At 36.9% G+C, this 22,098-nt stretch overlaps 1 protein-coding gene across 3 annotated transcripts in view; it reads right to left on the reverse strand.

The window, feature by feature from the left end:
* The window catches only part of TMTC2 (transmembrane O-mannosyltransferase targeting cadherins 2), a 769,790-nt gene that overhangs the window by 414,653 nt on the left and 333,039 nt on the right, over nucleotides 1-22,098 (reverse strand). For all 3 annotated transcript variants that reach the window (XM_024737154.1, XM_024737155.1, XM_024737153.1), the window contains exon 11: nucleotides 15,529-15,592. In XM_024737154.1, the coding sequence (XP_024592922.1) occupies nucleotides 15,529-15,592 (64 nt within the window). The remainder of the gene's footprint in view (nucleotides 1-15,528; nucleotides 15,593-22,098) is intronic.

Raw genomic sequence — 22,098 nt, forward strand, 5'->3', positions numbered from 1 at the left:
GGACTCTCAACCACTGTGCCACCAGGGAAGCCCTAGAAGTAGGTATCTTTTTTTCACTGCTGCCATATGAGCGGAATACACTTTATCCCTAAACATTAAAAACGTTTTGATGCCATTAAGGTACACAAAATATATATTCATGATTAAGTGCTACACTTTTTGAGATATAGCATATATAAGCCAGACCAGGTAGGGCGGGAATAGGTATAGGTTCTGGAAAACATGTTAAAATAAAAACTTGATATATATTTGAAGGTGCTACACTAAATAAACTCTACACTATATCAAGGATCATTTAGCACTATACACTGTAATTTTATGAAAACATTTAGTTCAAAACAGGCTTTCAAAACCTGCAGTCATGAATTGCCCTTTGACTATCAACTTTATTGATGGTGTGTATCATGTTTTGTCACCACTCCTGCCTTCACTAGGGATCTTGACTTGTTCTGAGGCTATTGCCAACACGCATCTGGCAGACCTTTGGTTATTCCCAGAGCCTAGCATGTTCTAGCACACTTTAAGTGCTATAGCACGCACATATTTGAGGAGATAATAAATTTCCATTAAAGGAGAGTTGAAAATTCAAACCCAGTTTTAAAAAGAATTGAGTCATATAATATCTTCATGCTGTAGTTCCTTTTACATAAACATCTTCACCATATCCAGCAGCTTCAGTTTAGACATGAGAAGTACTAGGATTGGATAAATTAAGGACTAAAAGATCAATTCCGAATTACTCAAAAAAAGCTTTTTGCTGTAATACTCTATTCATAACACGTCATTAAACAGATTAAAAACCTACAATCAATTTAGCATATTTCTAAGTAGTTTTTTTTTCTTTTCTAGGGATTTTTTAAAGGAGAATGCTAATATTACTTTATTTATATGTGAGGGAATTTTTAGATTCCTGTGTATTTAAACATTATTGTACCGGAAATCACAATAACCTTAACTAATACGAACTTTTGTCAAATACATCTCTAGACCGTAATACACATATAGTAGGAATAAAATAAAACCTGACATGATACCTGCACGTCATTCTACCGTAACTCTCATTTAAAGAACACAAATTCAGTTAACAGCAAAACTTCACAAAGAAACTGTCAGGTAAGTAAGAGTCTACTGTCCAAAGTATCTGGCCTTCCAAATCCTAAACCAACATTTCACTAAATCATTTTGGTTGCTTCAGCTTATTAAAGGAAAGGAAATAAATTACCTTTATGAAAAAATGAGCAGATTTACTGTGGTTGCATGAGTCCGCCCAAGACAAAGTAATCAACACATTTCAAGCAATACAAAAACAGTAATTTGTTTGCTATGTTTCTTAAAGTCCCTGAATATTCTCTGAAGATAACACAGTGAATTCATGAATTTTTAAGAACTGTTGTATAAGGCGTGGAAGATGCAAACTTTCAAGACTCATAAACTATATAAACCACTCATGAAAAAAATTAAGAAACAATTAAATGCTAAGCCTGCATCAGCTACATCTCTGAGACAGTAGGAATCACAACTTCCGTGTTTCTCATTATATCCCTGGTATTCATTTTAGATACTGACATATAATAGGCACTCTGCTTGCCTGGATTTGTATTCTGACTCTACCACTACCTGTGAGATCCCAGACAAACTACCCTGCCTCTGTTTCTCCATCTGTAAAAATGGGGTAGAATTTAACTTTTAATGTTTAACTAGTGTAGATGTTGTTAGGCTGACGCTTCCTAATTTTTTAAAAATGACGTTTTTCTGGTCTCAACATTATCATGTTTATTCTTCTACAAGTTACAGAGACAAAATTTTTTTGGTAATAATTCATAATAGATACAAGCAGAAATATGGACCTATAATAGTTGTTTATCAACTTTTAACCCATTCAATATTATCACCTACATTTAGGTGAATGCTCTCTGTTTTACACCATTAAGTGTGTATAAAAAAGGTTCCTAACTTCCAAACATGGAGACACAGTTTATACAAATTCAAATGTAAATAATGGATTTAAAGCAATCATATGGTACTACAGTGCTTATGGTATAATCCATCATCTGTTCACCATAAAAGTTCCCTACAAGTAGGAAATGTTTAGGAGTTACTGTGTCAATCAGCATACTAGAAAAGAAAATGATAATGTTATATTACTCAATGAAAGGAAAAATAAGCATTTGTGCATGTATCCAGTAAAGATTTCCAAGGCTAATCAAAGTCCATAATCTCCCTTTGGCAGCAAAATAATTCCATCTTCCAGATTAATGGAATCTATTGCTCTCAATGCTAGCCTAAGAAAACTATACCAAAAAGAAGATATTAAAGTGGAGAAAAGCAACTAAACATAAGTGAGAAATTATAAATTCTACATAGGAATCTTTCTCCATAAGAAAATTCGAAAATAAGCACAGATATCCACGTATTTGCAGTGTGTCATTTAAGTAGAGTGACCTACGGAAATGCATTTTAAAAATCCTTTGTTCTTTCAATATTTTCATATCGACACTTTTTCAAATACAGTTTTTCACAATTTCTGGTATCATTTTAATAATGCATGTAGGGCTTCCCTGGTGGCACAGTGGTTGAGAGTCCGCCTGCCGATGCAGGGGACATGGGTTCGTGCCCCGGTCCGCGAAGATCCCATGTGCCGCAGAGCGGCTGGGCCCGTGAGCCATGCCCGCTGGGCCTGCGCGTCCGGAGCCTGTGCTCCACAACAGGAGAGGCCACAACTGTGAGAGTCCGGCGTACCGCAAAAAAAAAAAAAAAAGAAAAAAGAAAAAAAGAAAAATAATGCATGTAATCATGGATGAAGAAAAGTACCAGTGCATATTAAGGATTTATTTATTATAGTAGCTTTGATTTGCTGATAGATATGTACATTAGCATACTTGTGGTTACAAATAAAAGCTCAGCTAGTTGAAACAGATGAAAGCTATGATTACAAAAATTTCACAAATAGTATGACTCTTTGGGAAAAAATAGTTGAACCTTGTTAAGAAAAAGGGAAAACTACCATCGGTTTATGTAAACCAATAGTGGAAAATGCACTATATATTTAAGAAAAATAATTTGTCTTGTAGGAAAACTAAATTAATACATATTGAGGATTTTTATTCATTTGTTTTAGTAGCTTTTATTAGGATTTGTATATAAACAACCAGTAAAAATTACAGGTGGAATCAAGAAATAAACTGTAGTACAAATATAGATTCCATGGGGAAGATCCAGCTATCTTTTATAGGATTAAACAGTTAAGTAGAACAGTTAAGGATAGAGTAACTTAGATTGGAGAATACAGAAAAAAAGTGTTTGAAAGCAGTAGCAGTAAATGTTCTACATCTAACCATTCTTGAGCTTGTTGAGATCTATCATATGATACTATCAAAAACATAGTTGATTATTTCCACATGTAATTTAAGCAATTATTTTCTTTAGTATAAATTGTATATGTATATATACATATATGTAAATATATATTTCATAAATCATTCTAACAAATCTTTTCAAAATTGCTTCTCTCTTTAAAATTCAGTATTCCTAATCTGAAGAAGTTACTTTTAAAATGAAACCAATTCGGTGAATTGACCATTTCAAACTCTCGTCACAAAACCTTTAATGGCACGACATTTGCCCTCTTTAAGTTGCCATTTACTCTTCAAAAGGGCAGTGTCTCAGTAGGTCACAGTATGTGGTAAAGCTGCATTTCTGGGAGTTATTTCGCTGCAGATCTCATTTAAGAAAGTGACAAAAACAACAACAAAACGGAGATGAAAACCACACAGAAATAATGAGAGTAAGTAAAATATAAAGGTCCTATTCTTAAAAAATTGAGTTCTCTGTAGTTTTATTTTTTGCTGTAATCACAATGCAGGTTCAGACAACTGATAAAACTCTGAATACCATACCACACTGGCCATTTGTCGGCACTTGGTATCTAAGGAAGTAACAGTTGATAATAAGACAAAGACTGAGACATTTTGTAGCATACACAATTTTTTCCCCCTCTTAAAGATGTCATTCTTTTCAGCTCTCTTCTAGGGTTTGTTAGCAAAGATGTTACAGCAATATATTTAAGCAAATCCTTCTCAAGTTGATAAAGGGAAACTCCTGATTCTGACATTATCTAATGACAAGAAGTTTAACATTATAACAACTCAGTCTGGGAAAATAACCTCATCCAGAATGACACAGACTCTCCTTGACCAAAGAAGACATTCCTCTGAGTCCTCTTTTTTTTTTTTTTTTTTTTTCCTCTGAGTCCTCTTTTTGACTAGGCCTCAGGCCTCATCCTTGGGTCTTTTCTTACGCCTGCCTAGCCCAGCTGTATCAAGAATTCTGATAAGTTAATTTAGCGAGAATCCCCCCACCCTCGCTATCTGATCATACTGGCTTGTCTTCCAGCAAGAATTCTGTAAGTTGGTTTACCAAGAACCCTCCTACCCTTGAGGCCTCTTCTTAGTAATTTTCCGTCCACTGACCACCCCCTGCTGTCTCTGCTGTACGCCAGGTTGAACCTGATCTGTCTCCCTTATTTCCATAGTCATGAAACTTATCACAATAGTCCTGAATAAAGTCTTCATCACTATTTTTAAAAGCATTGGGGACTTCCCTGGTGGTCCAGTGGTTAAGACTCTGTGCTTCCACTGCATGGGGCACAGGTTCGATCCTTGGGTGGGGAAGTTCTGCGTGCCACATGGTGTGGCCAAAAATATAAATAAATAAATAATTTGTTTACAAAAGCATTAGAATAATTTTTTTTCTCTTTAACAAAGACACAGGACTTTCAATAAGAAATTATTCTATCAATCTACTAGTTTTTCAGGATCTGCCCAACTTTTACTTGTCTCTAGGGTAAAGTAAAATATAATTTTATCTGTAGATGTAAATGAGAGTTCAGGTAGATAACAAAGAGTTAAGAGTAGAAGAAAGGTAAGAAAATAGAAAAAAGAGGAGTGGAATGTTACAGGAAACTCAGAACAGGGAGGGGATAAAGAATCATACACAAACACGGCTTTTTGTTAATGTTTCAGTTATATTTAGAAAAAACATGGCCCCATAAGACCAATCAAGGATGAGAAACATAAATGTCTGAAATAGAAATGGGGGAGAAATTTTATATACAATGGAATACTACTCAGCCATAAAAAAGAATGAAATAATGCCATTTGAAGCAATATGGATGGACCTAGAGATTATCCTACTAAGTGAAGTAAGTTAGAAAGAGAAAGACAAATATCATGCGATATCACTCATATGTGGAATCTAAAATATGACACAAATGAACTTATCTACAAAACAGAAACAGACTCCCAGACATAGAGAACAGACCTGTGGCTGCCAAAGGGGAGCTGGGGTTGGGGGAGGGATGAACTGGGAGTTTGAGACTAGCAGATGCAAACTATTATATTTAGAATGGATAAACAACAAGGTCCTACTGTATAGCACAGGAAACTATTCTCAACGTCCTGTGATAAACTATAATGGAAAAGAATATAAAAATGAAAGTCTATATGTGTAGAACTGAATCACTTTACTGTACAGCAGAAATTAACACATTGTAAATCAACTATACTTCAATAAAAAAAAAATTAAAAAAAAAAAAAGAAATGAGAGAGGCCAGCTGTGGAAATAACCAAAGGGGATTATGAAGAATGTGGTGACTGGGGGTGAGGGAAGGTCATATCCTTCTCATGGTAGCAGCTACTGCTCCACCCTAGTTGCTATTCCCAGGTAGGAACATGGGCCAGTGTGGTTAGATTAGCTGAGTTCAAAACAAAACAAAACAAAACAAAACAAAACAAAACAGGAATCTAGTTTCTCTGGAAGAAAAGGGACTAAAAGTAATTTTAGTGTGTGGTCCCACAGTTCAAACAATTATAGCTATAAATCGATGCAAAGGATACCCTCACAAAGAAATGTGAGTAAAAATAAACACGTTTGGAATCAGAGAACATAATTAAGTGGAATTTCCCAAAGTTTTTGATGTTCCTCAACCCTAAAGTACTCAGGTTGATTTTCTTTATAGCCAAGAGCCACGGAAGTTCCTGCCCACGTCTCACACCCCCTCATCCTTTTCTGGTTGTGAATCTAAAACACACACACAACACATACATACATTTTCAAAAAATAGTGCTCAAACATGATTGCAAGTGGATTGTGATGAATAACAATACCCCAAGGATGGAAAAACTGTAAATTCAGCTTAGTTGAGTCCAAATATCTAATCCCGGTCTAGGCAACAACTAGCCCACATCAACAGCTAGTAAACAAGTGGATTATACTAACCATCTTTGTCTTCTAAGCATGAAGAATTATACAGATGATAAACAAAAACAGTAATCACTTCAGAAATACATTTTTTCTGGTTTATCTCACATTTTCGAAATAGAAGTATAACACAAAGCAACAATGTAAGCAGAGAGAAATGAATGCACCAAAAACTCGACTTTGTAACTTGTTAGAAGAAAAGCAACATCTAAATAATTTGGAAAGAAGATCTACAGTAGAAAGGAGTTTGAAGACAGATATGAGTGTCTTCTCATATCTAAAACTGGGGCTAAAATCGATCCTGGCATAATGAAGCTCTCAGGGAAGTGAGCATCTATTTTGCTGAAATCAGACATGAAGAATTAGATATTTGATTTCTACGGCTGTGTGCATAAATGTCCATAACTTTGAAAGGATTAAGTCTATTTATGAACTGAAGTAGAATTAGGGTTTGTTGACTTAATTGGGTATGTGTGAATAACCAACAGTTTTTGTTTCAATGATATCTCTGGGCCCTTTTAATAAAACCAGATAAAATACAGAGGGAAACTAACGGCAATTTCTCTCTTGATGGAAACCTATTTATTCTGGGTTTGTCAACTTACTCTATTTTTGACTGTAAAATATATAGAGGTATTTGAAACTGAAATGACTAGTGAGAGTGGGAAATATATTTACAATATTAAAATGCATTTTATTCATAAAGTCAATCTGGTGATTCTGGGATCCATATATTATTAATGCCTGAAAGTCAAGAGACACATGGTATGTAATTTTCCCACATCACAGAAGCCTGTGGAAAGTTTTGGAAAAGGCCATGTGTTTTTTCCTCCATTTACAAGCAGAAATGTGGTTTAACTGCTTCCCAGACTAATTATTATTTACCCTATTTTTTTTTTTTCCTCAGTGAGATGGCAATCTCAGCAATTTCCCCCATCAAAATCCCCTATATGGTCAAATCTGAATCTGTCCTGTTTAACTGAATTTCATGGTCTCTTGTTCTAATTAGGGTTGAGGAATATCTTCCCCATCAGAAAATAACTATAACTCAGAATATTTTCTCTCTCTTCTATCAGAAGGTAATTCTTCCATCAGAAGTTAATTCTTTTTTTTTTTTTTTTTTTTTTTTTTTTTTTTACACCAACCCAGAAGTTAATTCTTACCCTTTCCCCCCAGATTCTAGTTTTAGTGGTTATTTCTACTGCACAGCCATCTCTCCCTACCCTATCTCACAACCATATTTACCATAAAAAGGGGAGTCCAAGTGGAAAGGAATATATCGTTGAATCTATGTACTAGCTCATAACACAGCTGCACTCTCTTACAGTAAGCTCATTTCTTTGAATCTCATATTTCTCATTTGCTCTCTGACATATAATCATTGCCAAAGAGCCCCAAATGCATAACATCAGCTTTGATTTTATAATAATACTCTGAAATAATTTATGTTCTAAGTGCCTAGGAAAGGTATAATGCATGTATGTAATTTTCTATTGGACAGTCCAATCTTTGGAACACATTCCCCTTGAATTCATATGTAATGAATGTGCACTGGAAAACATTTATAAAATATTATACATACTAGAAATATAAAGGGTGAATACAGCAATCAGTGTAAAAGTCAGAGAACTGAATCAAAACTAGAAGCAATCGACCAGTGATTTCAGAACTTTACTGAGAATTATCACAAGATGACAAAGGGCTTAAGGCCAGAATTTCTCCTGGCACTTACTGATCATATATAGATGGTACAGACCTATGGCAAATATTATCTACTGCCTGGCCTGGCATGTTCAGCTCTATCCACAGGCCTTTGGCTTCAAATTCTGCCCTTTTTGCCCAGGACCAACGGACAGCCAAATAAAGATGACATTAGTAAATTACTACCTACGCATGCTCTATTTCTAATTTTTTTTTTTTTTCCTCCTTATATCTTCATAGTCTACTTTTTCTTTTTCAGTCCCTGGGGAGGAAATAATCCTTTAAGGTCTTCTATATTTCCTCTGCTTTCCCCTCTACTTGAACACATTTAAAATCTCGTATTTAAACACACACACATACACATACCCTTTAACACCTTTTTTTTTTTTTTTTTGCGTTAGGGGGGCCTCTCCCTGCTGTGGCCTCCCCCGCCGCGGCAGCCATGGCCCACGGGCCCAGCCGCTCTGCGGCACGCGGGATCCCCCCAGACCGGGGCACGAACCCGCGTCCCCTGCATCAGCAGGCAGACTCCCAACCACCGCGCCACCAGGGAAGCCCTAACACCTATTTTTAATATTTAATAAACACATACTTAATATTTCTTTGGTATTGCCCTCTTTCATTTACTTCCACACTTATTTGCAGATTCACTTTACACGCTCTGCTCCCAATTCTCATGTCCTTAACACCTTAACAACTTCCGCCCATATCACTTGCATGAAACTGAACTCACGAAGGTAGCCTGTCATCTTATCCTTTGAAGTCAAAGGACTTTCTCAGTCCTTGTTTTTCTTTACTGTTTAGCAGCAGTGGAAATTGCTCACCAATGTTGATTTCTACGTCCTATTGCTGTCTTATGCCTTCCTCACCCTGTATTTCCAATGCAGGGATGCTCAGGGCTGTGAAATGGGCTCTCTTCTCTCCTCTTGTACTTTCCCTCCCTCGGTGATCTTATCCTCTCCTTTGGTACTGTGCAGTTTCTGCAAATGACTCCTGCACCTCTAGGCCTAACGGTGGCCTTTCCCCCAACTGCCACTTGATAGGAATGTCCTGTAGAAAATTAGAATATCTTCCTTCTCACTTAGCATCTGCTCGGTTCAAACTTACCACTTTCTTCTTGAAATAAACACATTTTTCTGTCCTATTTCTGTTTAGGGGATTTCTTTTTTTCCAAGTTACCTAAATTTAAAATTTTGGAACACTCATTGGGCCAATTAATTTTCCTACTCATATCCTATCAAATAATATGCTTACTCTCCCTGCATGTTCTTTTCCATTCTACTGTGTTTCTGTATTTTTGGATCTATATTATGCCTTGTGCCTATACTATTTTTTTTTTCTTTTTAAAGAGAGAAGGCAAGTTGTTTTTTTTTTAAAATAAATTTTGTCTATATTTGGCTGCATTGGGTCTTTGTTGCTGCGTGTGGGCTTTCTCTAGTTGCAGTGAGCGGACTTCTCACTGTGGTGGCTTCTCTTGTTACGGAGGACAGGCTCTAGGTGCGTGGACTTCAGTAGTTGTGGCTCGTGGGCTCTAGAGCGCAGGCTCAGTAGCTGTGGTGCATGGGCTTAGTTGCTCCACGGCATGTGGGATCTTCCCGGACAAAGGCTCGAACCTGTGTCCCCTGCATTGGCAGGCGGATTCTTAACCACTGCACCACCAGGGAAGTCCTGCCTATACTATTTCAATGACTTTTTATTTGCTTTTCGCAAAGCTGCATGTGTCATTTCTACTTTCCCAAATGAAACACACATTCTTCATCACATCTGATAAATTACCACTTTCATTACATCATCCTGCTGAACACAATCCTGGAATACAAACTCCTCATTCACAGTATGGTATTCAATGCCCTTCATCTGGTTTTATATTATTTTTCAGTTCTATCTTCCCCCACTCTTCCTCTCTGCCCCACACCATGGGCAATATTAACCACATCTGCTTACTGTTCCTTGGGTATAGTTCATGCTTTCTGAGCTCATGTCTTTGTTCATGCATATGCCTCTACCTGCCAGAATTCTCTCTTTTCTCTTCTTCCTGCTAAAAACTTCACCTATAAACCTCCAATCATTTCAAGATTCTCTAAGTTTGTCAACTGTGACTCAGTGTCTTCTAGGATCAGTCCAGCTGAAAGTTTGTTTTTTTTTGCGGTACGCGGGGCCTCTCACTGTTGTGGCCTCTCCCGTTGCGGAGCACAGGCTCCGGACGCGCAGGCTGAGCGGCCATGGCTCACGGGCCCAGCCGCTCTGCGGCATGTGGGATCTTCCCGGACCGGGGCACGAACCCGTGTCCCCTGCATCTGCAGGCAGACTGTCAACCACTGTGCCACCAGGGAGGCCCTGAAAGTACTTTTTTTCTCCTGTGCACTTTTCCAGCACCTAGCTTCTATCACTCACAGAGCACTTAATATACAGCATCTTTTACTGCCTTGAAGTATGAGGATCTGGATCCTTGGTTCTCTCCCCCACTTTCTCCCCGCATCAAGGTCAGGGTTAATTTTTCACAAATTGGATCCTACTGCACTTGGCGTAGAATTTTACACTATGTTAGAACTTAATAGTAACAATAAAAATGTTGAATGAATTCAGACCAAAAACAATTACATGCAGAAAAATACAAAATATAAAGAAATATAATTCCTCATTATTAGGAATTACCCTCTTCTAACTTTGGCATTTACTAAAAGCCAAGTAGAACTGGGTGACTTTGTACTATGCAAATTCCCCATTCTTCGCATTTTACGGAAAATTTAAAAACTTATAAATTAATGCAGAATTTGGCTCACTTCCCACAGGAGGAACAAAACCATTTCACTTTAATGTTCTTTCTAGTCCTCAAGAGTCAGCAGTTTTTGATGTGCGTAAATGGGAGAGAAGACAGAGAAAAGTGTTGTCTTTTTAAAGTAACCTCCACAGAAAGATCAATTTTATTTATAAAAATGGAAAACTGAAAGTGGAAAAAATTAAAATGGCAATTTTGGTAAAGAGTTTTCCCACTACGAAATAAATATATTTCTCTAAATGTGCACTTCAGTAAATGACGATGTATTCAATACCCCTGATGAAGAAACAATATCAGAGTCTAACATGTCAAGTTATATGTGCCTGCCAACTGACAAAGGATTCATCTCCAAAATATACAAGCATCTCATGCAGCTTAATATCAAAAAAACAACCCAATCCAAAAATGGGCAGAAGATCTAAATAGACATTTCTTCAAAGAAGATACACAGATTGCCAACAAACAAATGAAAGGATGCTCAACATCACTAATCATCAGAGAAATGTAAATCAAAACTACAATGAGGTATCACCTCACACCAGTCAGAATGGCCATCATCAGAAAATCTACGAACAATAAATGCTGGAGAGGGTGTGGAGAAAAGGGAACCCTGTTGCACTGTCGGTGGGAATGTAAATTGATACAGCCACTACGGAGAACAGTATGGAGGTTCCTTAAAAAACTAAAGATAGAATTACCATATGACCCAGCAATCCCACTACTGGGCATATACCCTGAGAGAACCATAATTCAAAAAGAGTCATGTACCCCAAAGTTCACTGCAGCTGTATTTACAATAGCCAGGACATGGAAGCAACCTAGGTGTCCACTGATAGATGAATGGATAAAGAAGATGTGGCACATATATACAATAGAATATTACTCAGCCATAAAAAGAAATGAAGTTGAGTTATTTGTAGTGAGGTGGCTGGATCTAGAGTGTGTCTTACAGAATGAAGTAAGTCAGAAAGGGGAAAACAAATACCATATGCTAACACATATTTATGGAATCTGAAAAAAAAATGGTTCTGATGAACCTAGAGGCAGGACAGGAATAAAGACGCAGATGTAGAGAATGGACTTGAGGGCATGGGGACGGGGAAGGGTAAGCTGGGACAAAGTAAGAGATTAGCACTGACATATATACACTACCAAATGTAAAATAGATAGCTAGTGGGAAGCAGCTACATAGCACAGGGAGATCAGCTCGGTGCTTTGTGACCCCCTAGAGGGGTGGGATAGGGAGGGTGGGAGAGAATGAAGTAAGTCAGAAAGGGGAAAACAAATACCATATGCTAACACATATTTATGGAATCTGAAAAAAAAATGGTTCTGATGAACCTAGAGGCAGGACAGGAATAAAGACGCAGATGTAGAGAATGGACTTGAGGGCATGGGGAGGGGGAAGGGTAAGCTGGGACAAAGTAAGAGATTAGCACTGACATATATACACTACCAAATGTAAAATAGATAGCTAGTGGGAAGCAGCTACATAGCACAGGGAGATCAGCTCGGTGCTTTGTGACCCCCTAGAGGGGTGGGATAGGGAGGGTGGGAGGGAGATGCAACAGGGAGGAGATATGGGAATACATGTATGCATATAGCTGATTCACTTTGTTATACAGCAGAAACTAACACACCCTTGTGGAGCAATTATACTCCAATAAAGATGTTAAAAAAATAAATAAAGTTATATGTCTCTGCTAATTTAGATTTCTTTATTTTAGCATTTGGTCACTGGAATTCTTTGAATATGAATAACCCTAAAAGTCAATTAATAATTTTCAAGTAAGTTGTATGGAAACATAAGACTTTCGTAGAAGAAAAAAATATAAAGCAATTCATCATGGGACATACTGAAGAAATGGAATAGGTATTTTACTAAGAGAGGAATTCATCTCACAGATAATCAGCAATCTTCATAATACAGTAAGTGGGTAGTACACGGGGTTGCAATGAAAAATTTTACTTCACATAGTCATGATCTGACATGAGCACTGCTGAAAAATCCACAGAGGACCCCGACATACAGCTACAGACTGCTGTAGTTAAAACTAAACAACAGAAGAAAATGCTTTATGAAAAATAAGATTAGGTTACCATGTAGACAAGAAAAATAGAAAAGATAGTGAAACTACTTAAACAGGGAATAAGAGTTGAGGTCTGTTTACCATGTTCTCATATAAACAGGTAACTGAAATTTATTTAGTAAGCACAGAAATAACAAAGAATGTTTTTATGACAAAGGGAATAAACAGCTCTGAGCAAGATAAATGTCAGATGGATGTTTTAATTTAGATCACATGCTAACTGCTAATAATTCATGACATGGGGCTATTGTTTAAATAGGTCTCTTCATTTCAGAATACAAACCTGTGTTATTGTTAAGGTTTACATTTTATCAGTCTTGTCTTGGTGGCATCTTACTTACCAAATTATGTACAGAAAACCAAACACAATTCATAAAACAGATTAGGGAAAGATCACATCTGTTGGTCATCAACTGTAACATCATTTTCTTATTGTTAAATATAGACTTCATATCTTATCCAAGTCTATAAAATACTTAATTTATTGTTACCAGATAAGAGAAATATCATTTGAATAAATGCATTTTTCAAAAGCAATCTGTGGCGTGTTTATGAAGAAACTTTTTGGGGTTTCAGAAAAAGTGGCTTCGAGTTGGAGATTAAATATTGATTTTATGATTTGGCCAGTCTTTAAAATAAATACTCTTGTAAGTCAGGTTTAAATCTTGTGGTGCCTCATTTTCTTTTTCATTTTTGAGGTCAGGTCAGAGAGCCCTTTTCTCCCTAGTCCATTACAATGTGCTGAAGACGGCCACCTGATCAACCACTTAACAAAAATAAAAGTGACACTCAAGGGACTGCTACTCAATGAACAAAGGTTGAACTTACCATCATTTAGTATATATAGTAAGAGCATTATATCATTCTATTAATCATTCTATTATTGATTCTATCAATCAATTCTATTAATCAAAGAAGGGAAGGAAGGAAAGGAACGGAAAGGAAAGGAAAGGAGGATAAGGAAGGAAGGAAGGAAGGCAGTCAGTCAGACAAAAAATCCTGATTTCTGTCTTCAGTGAATTTATAAGTTTAAGGTCTCAAGTCCAACCCTTTTCTTAGAAATGCTACACAAGATGCCCAACTCAGGCATTTACAGAGCTGTGCCTCCTGCATACCTCCCCCTGCACCTTCTAATTTCCTTTTCCTGCTCCATTTTTCTCCAAAGCACTTACTGCTGTCAGACATACTATATATTTTATTGACCTGCTTCTGTTCTGTCTCCTCACCACTAGACTATATGCTCCCAAGGGGCAGAGACTCTTTTGTCAATTTTGTTCACTGGCGTGTATCCAGTGCCTGGAATAGTGTCTGGCACTTAACAGATGCTCAGTAAATATTTAATGAATAAATGACAGGACCATTATTATTTTGTTTTTCTAGACTTCTGGCTTGCATTTTCTAAGATACAACTGCATTTTTTTCCATCGAGCTTTCTCTTATACACACAACAGCCTGGGTTACAATGTGATTCCACTTATTAGTTGTGATACTGGGTGAGTTATTCATTTCTCCGAACTTCAGCAGAATGAGGATCACAGAAGTATCTGTGGGTTGTTGTGAGAAATAAATGTGAGAATTCACTTGTTTAAACAAGTGTTTAATAAATTTTAGTGCTTATTATTCTTTTTACAACTATTAAATTATTTTCTTCTGTTGCAAACAGCTTACCGATTCTTAAAGTACCTCATAATTAATGAAACTGGGACATTTAGATTCAAGGGCTAAGGTTACATGTGGTTGAGTCTCTTGATCAAAAAAGCTACTTCCTGGGTGGGTTGCTTTCAGGAAGCATTAATCCTCCCCTTGTTCCACACTGTATTTCAATTAGTTGATTATGTTCAGTCTTGTCTGCTACATTGTGTGGTCTTTTAGGGTATGAAATCTCTGTATCCTATCACAAAGCAGGTACTCTATAGACCTTTGTCCAATAGATGAGTTACTGTAAAGAAATGGGACTGATTCCATTATTTGTAGTCCCATCACACGTGCACTTTCATTACTGTTTGAAAATTACATTTCTCAATAGACGGCGTAGATCCAGAGAGCAGGGTAGAGGTTTTAGTGTTGCAGAGTGATGCAGAGCAGTGTGGATGAGAATAAAAGCAATGCCCTGGAATTCAATGATGTACTGTGAATAAAAAAGTGCTGAGAAGACCGATACAAAACCAGTTCTTATTCTCTCGTAAATGGTTCTCTATTTCAATAGCAACGATCTAATTTATGGAAGTGTGACTACCCAGGGAAAAAGTCTAATAAAAAATACTTGATAAAGTTGAAAAGCACAGTTACTAGAAATGAGTACTGTGGAATAGGGAAGAGGCACACACAGCTTGAGGTTTGACAACACATAAGAATCATTGAGTTGTTAGGAAGTCCAAAGGTATGTAACACCACAGCAAAAGTACTTTCAAAGAACTCATTTTAAAAGTCATCCAAATGCAAAATATCTAATAATGCTAAAACCTGTGTTCAAATGATAAAAATGTATGGTGCTTCACACACGGTAATAAATAGCCATTTGTACCTCTGGAAAAAGAAAGAAGCTTGAGACGGGCATATTTTATGGTTGAATCAGCCATTTAACGCGAAATAAGAGACCAGAGAGAAAAACACCAGTATCACAAGGCTTCTGTGTCTAAAACTCTCACATGCTGTGAGTCCATCCCTTTGAATAATACTTCTCATTAGGAAGGTACTTACATTAGGCCTCAGCTTGGCGGCCAGATCATAGTACTTCTCGGCTGCTTCATTTAGGCTAGCCTGCCTGTTAAAGAAAACAAAAACAAAATCGTTTATTTTAAAATTTCAGAGAGGTGAACAGAATCATTATGTAGCAAAATAATATTAACTTTTTAAAGATTACAATCATGCCAATCAAATAATAAGGTGACTGAGAAGAAAAAAGATCAGTAAAAATTGAACGCACACAATGTACTTGTCATGATCTTTAAGGCCCTGTAAATAATATCTCAACCTAATCCTACTCAGTAGGCATTATTTTAAAGGTACACATTAGGAATTCGCAATGTTAGTTTCCTTTTCCAAGCTAATGTCCATAGTATGTCACAGGGTTGGGATTCTCCTGCTTCAGTATGATGTCCTAGAAAAGTCTTAACTCTTAAAAATAAACTGTCAAGATTACTATTTAGTTGCTCTTGTTTTATGAAAATACTAAACATTTTCAGGTTTTAGAAAAAAAAAAAATCTATCTAGAAAGCTACTTTCTTTACAGTCCAGGAGGGGAACTTTCCATTGTGTGTTGTTTATCCAGAAAAAAAAAAAAAAAAAAAGGCCAGTCTCTCCCTCTCTTTGCTCTCCCGTCACCAGGGTGGGCACATGATGTAGCCTCAGCTAACGGGATGTTCTTGCTTAGGACTTTGATTCCTGAGCAAATGACAGAAAGATGAGAGGATGGCTAGAATTTGCTCACAGTGACAGTGGTGGAGGCAACAGGGCTATATCCTGGTCAGAGTCTTCCTGTAAAGAACTGCTATTGGATGTCTTGCTTCTTTGCAGGAAGACTCTGGGGCTACTTTATTTCCTACCAGTTCAAGCTATGTCTTCCAGTCTATAGTGAATTCTGTAGTTCCCACAGCCTTCAAATAGCTACAGTCAGTTTTTCTTAATTACTACCAAATACCATGAGTGGCACAGGTGACTTATACAAATAAGATGCAGACTAAACTTTATAGATAAGTTTGTGCACTGTCTATTCTTGCAATTCACAGCAAACTCCTTGGTTCAGCCAATTGGTTAACAGAAGAAATCAAATCTCTCGAGTCCCAAAGAAGCCCAGCCAATTAGCCATCAAAACATTATGCTTTTTGATCATGCCATGCTGCTTTCTGAAAACCTTCCAAGATGGTAGATAATAAAAGCTAGAAGCTCTTGCAGGTTACACTGTAGTCTGGTGACCATATCTGTGTAGAAAAGAAATGCTATAGAAAAAGAACAAATTCAACTTCAGATAACTATAGTGTGAACAATAGTACTTAAAGCCGTGCGGTCCTGCAGTTAAAATGGAGTCTTCTCTTGAAACTGTGATGTGAAGAACCTTTTGAGACAAGACGATTGCAAAGAGGTCAGGAATAAAGAGGAGAAACAAAAATTAACTTTCCCAATTAGAAAACCACTTCTCTCTTTAAAAGAGAAGGCAAACTAGCCACACCTATAAAATTGAATTTGCACTTTGGTCAAGCCACATAAAAACTATGAAGACATATGGCATGCAACCGTATAAACTACAGGAATAAGTGAAGATAACATTTCTCTGGAGAGCAGGACATATTTTTCTAATTTTTAAAGGAAAAATAATTAGAAACACTGCTATTTTTAACGGGGTTATAGAGAAAGTAAAAGTCCTTGACTTAAGACTCTACTGGACTTACAACATGTTACAAAGTGCTGTTGCAATTTATATTCTCATAAACGTTGAAGTTCAATTTCAATATGTCAAGAAAAGTACTTCAGTCTGGTATGAAACAGTAAAAATTCTCTCGCTAGGGTATTTAATGAAGGTTCCCTAAACCAAACTATAGAATCACTTTGGTTCAGATTCATTTGGAAATTTGAACCAGAATTCATTAGGTCATGCCCTGGAAAGGTTTTCTCCAGAGGAAAATAAAAGGCATGGAGTAGGAAATTAGAGTAACTTAATTCTACAAAGAAGTAAGTTACTTTGAAGCCAGATCAACCAATAGATGTTTAACATAGGAAGTATGGTGACCATTAATATTCATCTTTATGGACATTCAGATTCAGGAGGTAGATAAGGATCAAAAAAGAAACTCAGGAATTCACTAGGTAAAATGCCTTTAAAATAATAATCAATGCAATTGAAAAAAGTTTTTTCCCCATAAAAAGGTTATTAGTTTTTCAAGCCTTCACTGTCTTCAGTCTTCTTAATTCCCAAAGGAAATATCTAGTTTAGAAGACTTAGTTTCTTAAGCTAAAAGTAGAATTGATGATATTCTAATGAAATAAGAAAATACAAATAGAATTTATTATATTTGCCATATAACTGTGAAAATTAATTTTGACTCTAGGACTTTTCTTCTAATATTAAACGGATTTTACTGACTACTAGGCACTTATGGCAACACATGGAAAACTGTAGGGAAAAAGAGTATGTCAGTTCTACCCACTGAATCTTCCCGTATATCCTCGTTTTACTCTCTACAGAGAAAACTCATGAGGAGCTGTCCAATGTCTACTTTATGGCGTAAGCTGTATTGCAAACTCCCCCCTCTGCAAGAAACATCCTGGGAGTACTTAATAAATCTTAATGCAAAAATGAATGAATCATTACTCAGCATTTGAAAACTGAGGAAATTAGCAATATCCTGCCAGTTGCTTAGGGGATTCTAGTAAACACCCTAGAACCTCAACCACTGGATTGTTAGAGATTGATTACAGGACTCAGGTTCCAAAGACTATTGGGATCAAACTATTTAAAGAAGCTGATAAAATATACTTTTCCTGAATACCCATATTTCTTTTCTTTGTTCACTATTTCTTTTCTGAGATAGTAAATTCTCTATGTATCACTTACAAAATTCCATGGATTGATTACTCTATTTTCCAGTTTCAACGATATTATGAATCTATTGCTATTATTGCTATTATTAACCACATTTCAAAGATGGTTAAAATGAGGCTTAGAGAAGCTGACAGTCCCCCAAGGCAACACAGCTGGTAAGTGGTTGAGCTCAGAATCAAGGGCTCTAAAATAAAATATCTGAATCACAGGATCATGCTGCTATCTTTGTGAGCGCCGGATGTATCAGAATGACATGTGGTACATTGCTCTGTGGCAGATGACCACAACAATTCTTACATCAAATACTAAGAAAGCAATAAAACATGCTTCTTGATTATTATGCTTAAAAGCGATGATTTAAAGTAAGGAATGAGATTTGAAAAGGGGAAAATATGAAAAAAAAAAAGAAAAGGGGAGAATATGGAGAATATTTGCAATGGCAGGTTTTACATCCTTCCAATTCTAACTCCCAAACTGATAGAAGTGAACTTCACCAGACCCAGCTGAGCAGAGGATAGTTTTAAGAAAAAACAGTGAGGGGCTTCCCTGGTGGCGCAGTGGTTGAGAGTCCGCCTGCCGATGCAGGGGACGCGGGTTCGTGCCCCGGTCCGGGAAGATGCCACATGCCGCGGAGCGGCCCGTGAGCCATGGCCGCTGAGCCTGCGCGTCCGGAGCCTGTGCTCCGCAACGGGAGAGGCCACAAATGCACTATAGTATTTTGCCGCATGTACTTCACCGTCTCCCATAAAGGAGGGGAAGAGTAGGAATTCAGGGGAAAGGCAAGGAAATAGGGAATGAGAAAAAGCAAGAAGAGTATTTGGATACTTACTTTCTTACCCCCCAAATCTCCTATTTTGTGGGGCGGTGGTCACAATCAGACAGAGAAGGGGACCGTAAGTTTCCCGCGTGTCCACGTAGAAGACTCAGAAGGTGAGTAAAGGGGAAAGTAGTTGGCCCTGCCAAGAGATCTCCCAGGCCGTATGTAGACAACCTTGTGTTCTGGCCACAATATACTTTACAAAAGCCAGAAATGAGATGGGAAGAAAAATTACTCTTACCAGGAAACTACACTGGGCCCAGATGGGTGACTACCCTCTTCTAACATGTCACCCTGAGTCAACATTATGTCCCTTATCTAAAGAGTAAAGATTAAATCACCATGCCAACCATAGACATCAATTGGAGACTGATACAGTGGCTCCTTTCTTATTAACTCCTGTCCATCACATATTTAAGGCCCTCTCCCTCTGCATATTATCTGTGGCCTCTCAGGGCCACAAAAGGTAAGGAGGTAGAAAAGCCAGATGGTATTCGTAAACTGGATTATGAAGTAAACCTCGACTTCTGAAAAAATCACTGGGTTGCACCGATTATATTTTTAAAGTCTTTAGATTCAGTTTTTCTGCCATCAGTGAAAAAGTAGGTTCAGAGTGAAAACAAATAGTAACAAAAGTCACAAACAAATGTCATCATTTGATTACTACAGAATTCCATTTTTGCACATGGGACTATGAAACTTACATCTGTTAAAAAAATATAGAAATATATTTCATACAGCTAATTCTTCTCTTTGGTATTATTTTATGACATAAAAGTGTCTTTTGGAACACAGGTTTAGGGCCCAATATTCTTACAAGAAAAGATATATAAAAGAAATTTGGGAATCAATTACATTATGAAACAACTTGATATACCCCATAAAATGTTTGAGGAGATTCTGATTAAAAGAATCATTTGCAATTACCTACATTTTTATGTATTCTGTGAGAATTATAAAATTAAAGGTTGGTAAATTTTAAATTACTTCCTTGAAAAAATATAGAAAATAAAAACTCAAGTAGCATTTAGAAGACTCTCTAACTACAATTATTAATGGTTGTGAATTGTCAGTCTTGAATTAAAATTATTTAATATGGATGATAACCACTGTTTGACTCATATGAAAGACAATATTTTATTTAAGTCTTGGTGATCATTTTCAAGGATAACTTATGAGGATTTTTTTTTTAAGCTAGAGAGCCATTTGTTCCTGTATCATGAAAGTAAGCTGAAACAGTATCTGATGCTTCCTGTGTTCTTGCCGACTTGCTAAACTTACACTTAGCTTTAAGTTACTCAAAGCAGAGGAAAATGTTAATTCTAGTTGATAAACTGTACAGTAGTAATAGAAGTAGAACTGAAATAAACAAGGACATAAAAATGTATGGAAAGTCTTAAAATAGCAAAACCAGAGTCACATATATGTAAAAATAATGGAGTAGAAAAAAAACCTTGTAATGAAACTCCCAGAATAAATGATTTATGGTCATCAAGGCTTCTTAAATGAAAACTTCTCAACCAAGACATCAAAAATGGCTTCAAGACCTGTAGGCATCTGTCTCAACACTAAATATAAAGGATAGAGAGGCACAGTGGAAATGTAGCAATAACAGAGGAAAGGACTACGCTGATGGTGTAAGTTTTACAAAATGATTCCTTGAAGTTAGATATTTCTTGATGTCCCGTAAGAATTTGAGCCCATTGATTCACGGCCTCAAATCTTTGAGGGCTGCTAAGGACAGGTTAAGCCTATATCTGGAAAGATTACATAATAAAATGTACTGGAAAAATTAAAAGGAAGGAAATGTCTATCGGTAATGTCCACTATAATATTCCTATATAGTAAATTACTACTTATGTCCAAGTGGTAGTGCTTGGGTGGGGAGCAGGGTTTGAGAGGGATGACAAGAGGAAAGGCAAACTAGAACTTGTTTGCAGGAGTGGTCCAAGAACCAACATCATAAGCAACACCTGTGACTTGTTAGAAGAGTAAAACCTCAGGTGCCACCCACACATACTAAATCAGAACATGTGATGTAACAAGATCCCTGGGTGATTCACATGAACATTAATGTTGGAAAGGCACAGAGTAGGAAGGTACCTACCTTTAACCTCATCTGCCCCACCCCTTCGCTTTAAAGACCTTACATCCCACTCTAGCCTAGTTGAAATAGGCCACTCTTAACCAAAACTTGGCAGTAATATACAATTTATAAGTAGAAAACCCAATAACTTTTTGAGCGGTCTTCGGTAATTCGGCAAGTGCTAAAGAAGAAAGCGTATTACTTACAGGGTCTTGGAGATATATATATCTCTCCAATATCCAACGTATGTGTGTGTGGGTGTGGGTGTACATTCACAATCTGCTTTGAGAAAATAATCTGATTTTGTTCCTTTATTCCTTAAGAATGTCTATTTTATGTCATTTCCAGTGAAATTATTGGAGAATGAAAATTGAAAGATAATTTTTTCTCATATATTCACTCTGCTCTCTAGAAATTAGGGAAGCATGGGGAACCAGTTGGTACAGTACAGTTTTGCTTTTCTTACTACCTTAGGAAGCAGTGACAACTTGGGTCCTTAGGCCTGGATAAAAGGAAACTGCACACTTATCTCAGCAGTGTGTCCTTCGTCAGACAATATACCGTGATGGTATGTCTATAAACTTAACGTTCCTTTTACAGTACAAACTTGGAGTTCTCTCTCCTATGACTATATACCTACTTTCTAAAATTTACCACAAAGGGCTAATGTAATAATTCTGGAAGGATCTTACTATTTAGGATTTACACATTTGAAAACCTGTTACTCTCTATAAACACTTTTTCCATCAGTAAATTCAGGAATCACAGCTTCTAGGTAATCACCCAGTTATAAAGCTATGAGGAAGCCAATGTGACACAGTGAAAACA

Source organism: Neophocaena asiaeorientalis, unplaced genomic scaffold (assembly GCF_003031525.2).
Source record: "Neophocaena asiaeorientalis asiaeorientalis breed wild unplaced genomic scaffold, Neophocaena_asiaeorientalis_V1.1 scaffold134, whole genome shotgun sequence".
NCBI classification, from domain to species: Eukaryota; Metazoa; Chordata; class Mammalia; order Artiodactyla; family Phocoenidae; genus Neophocaena; species Neophocaena asiaeorientalis.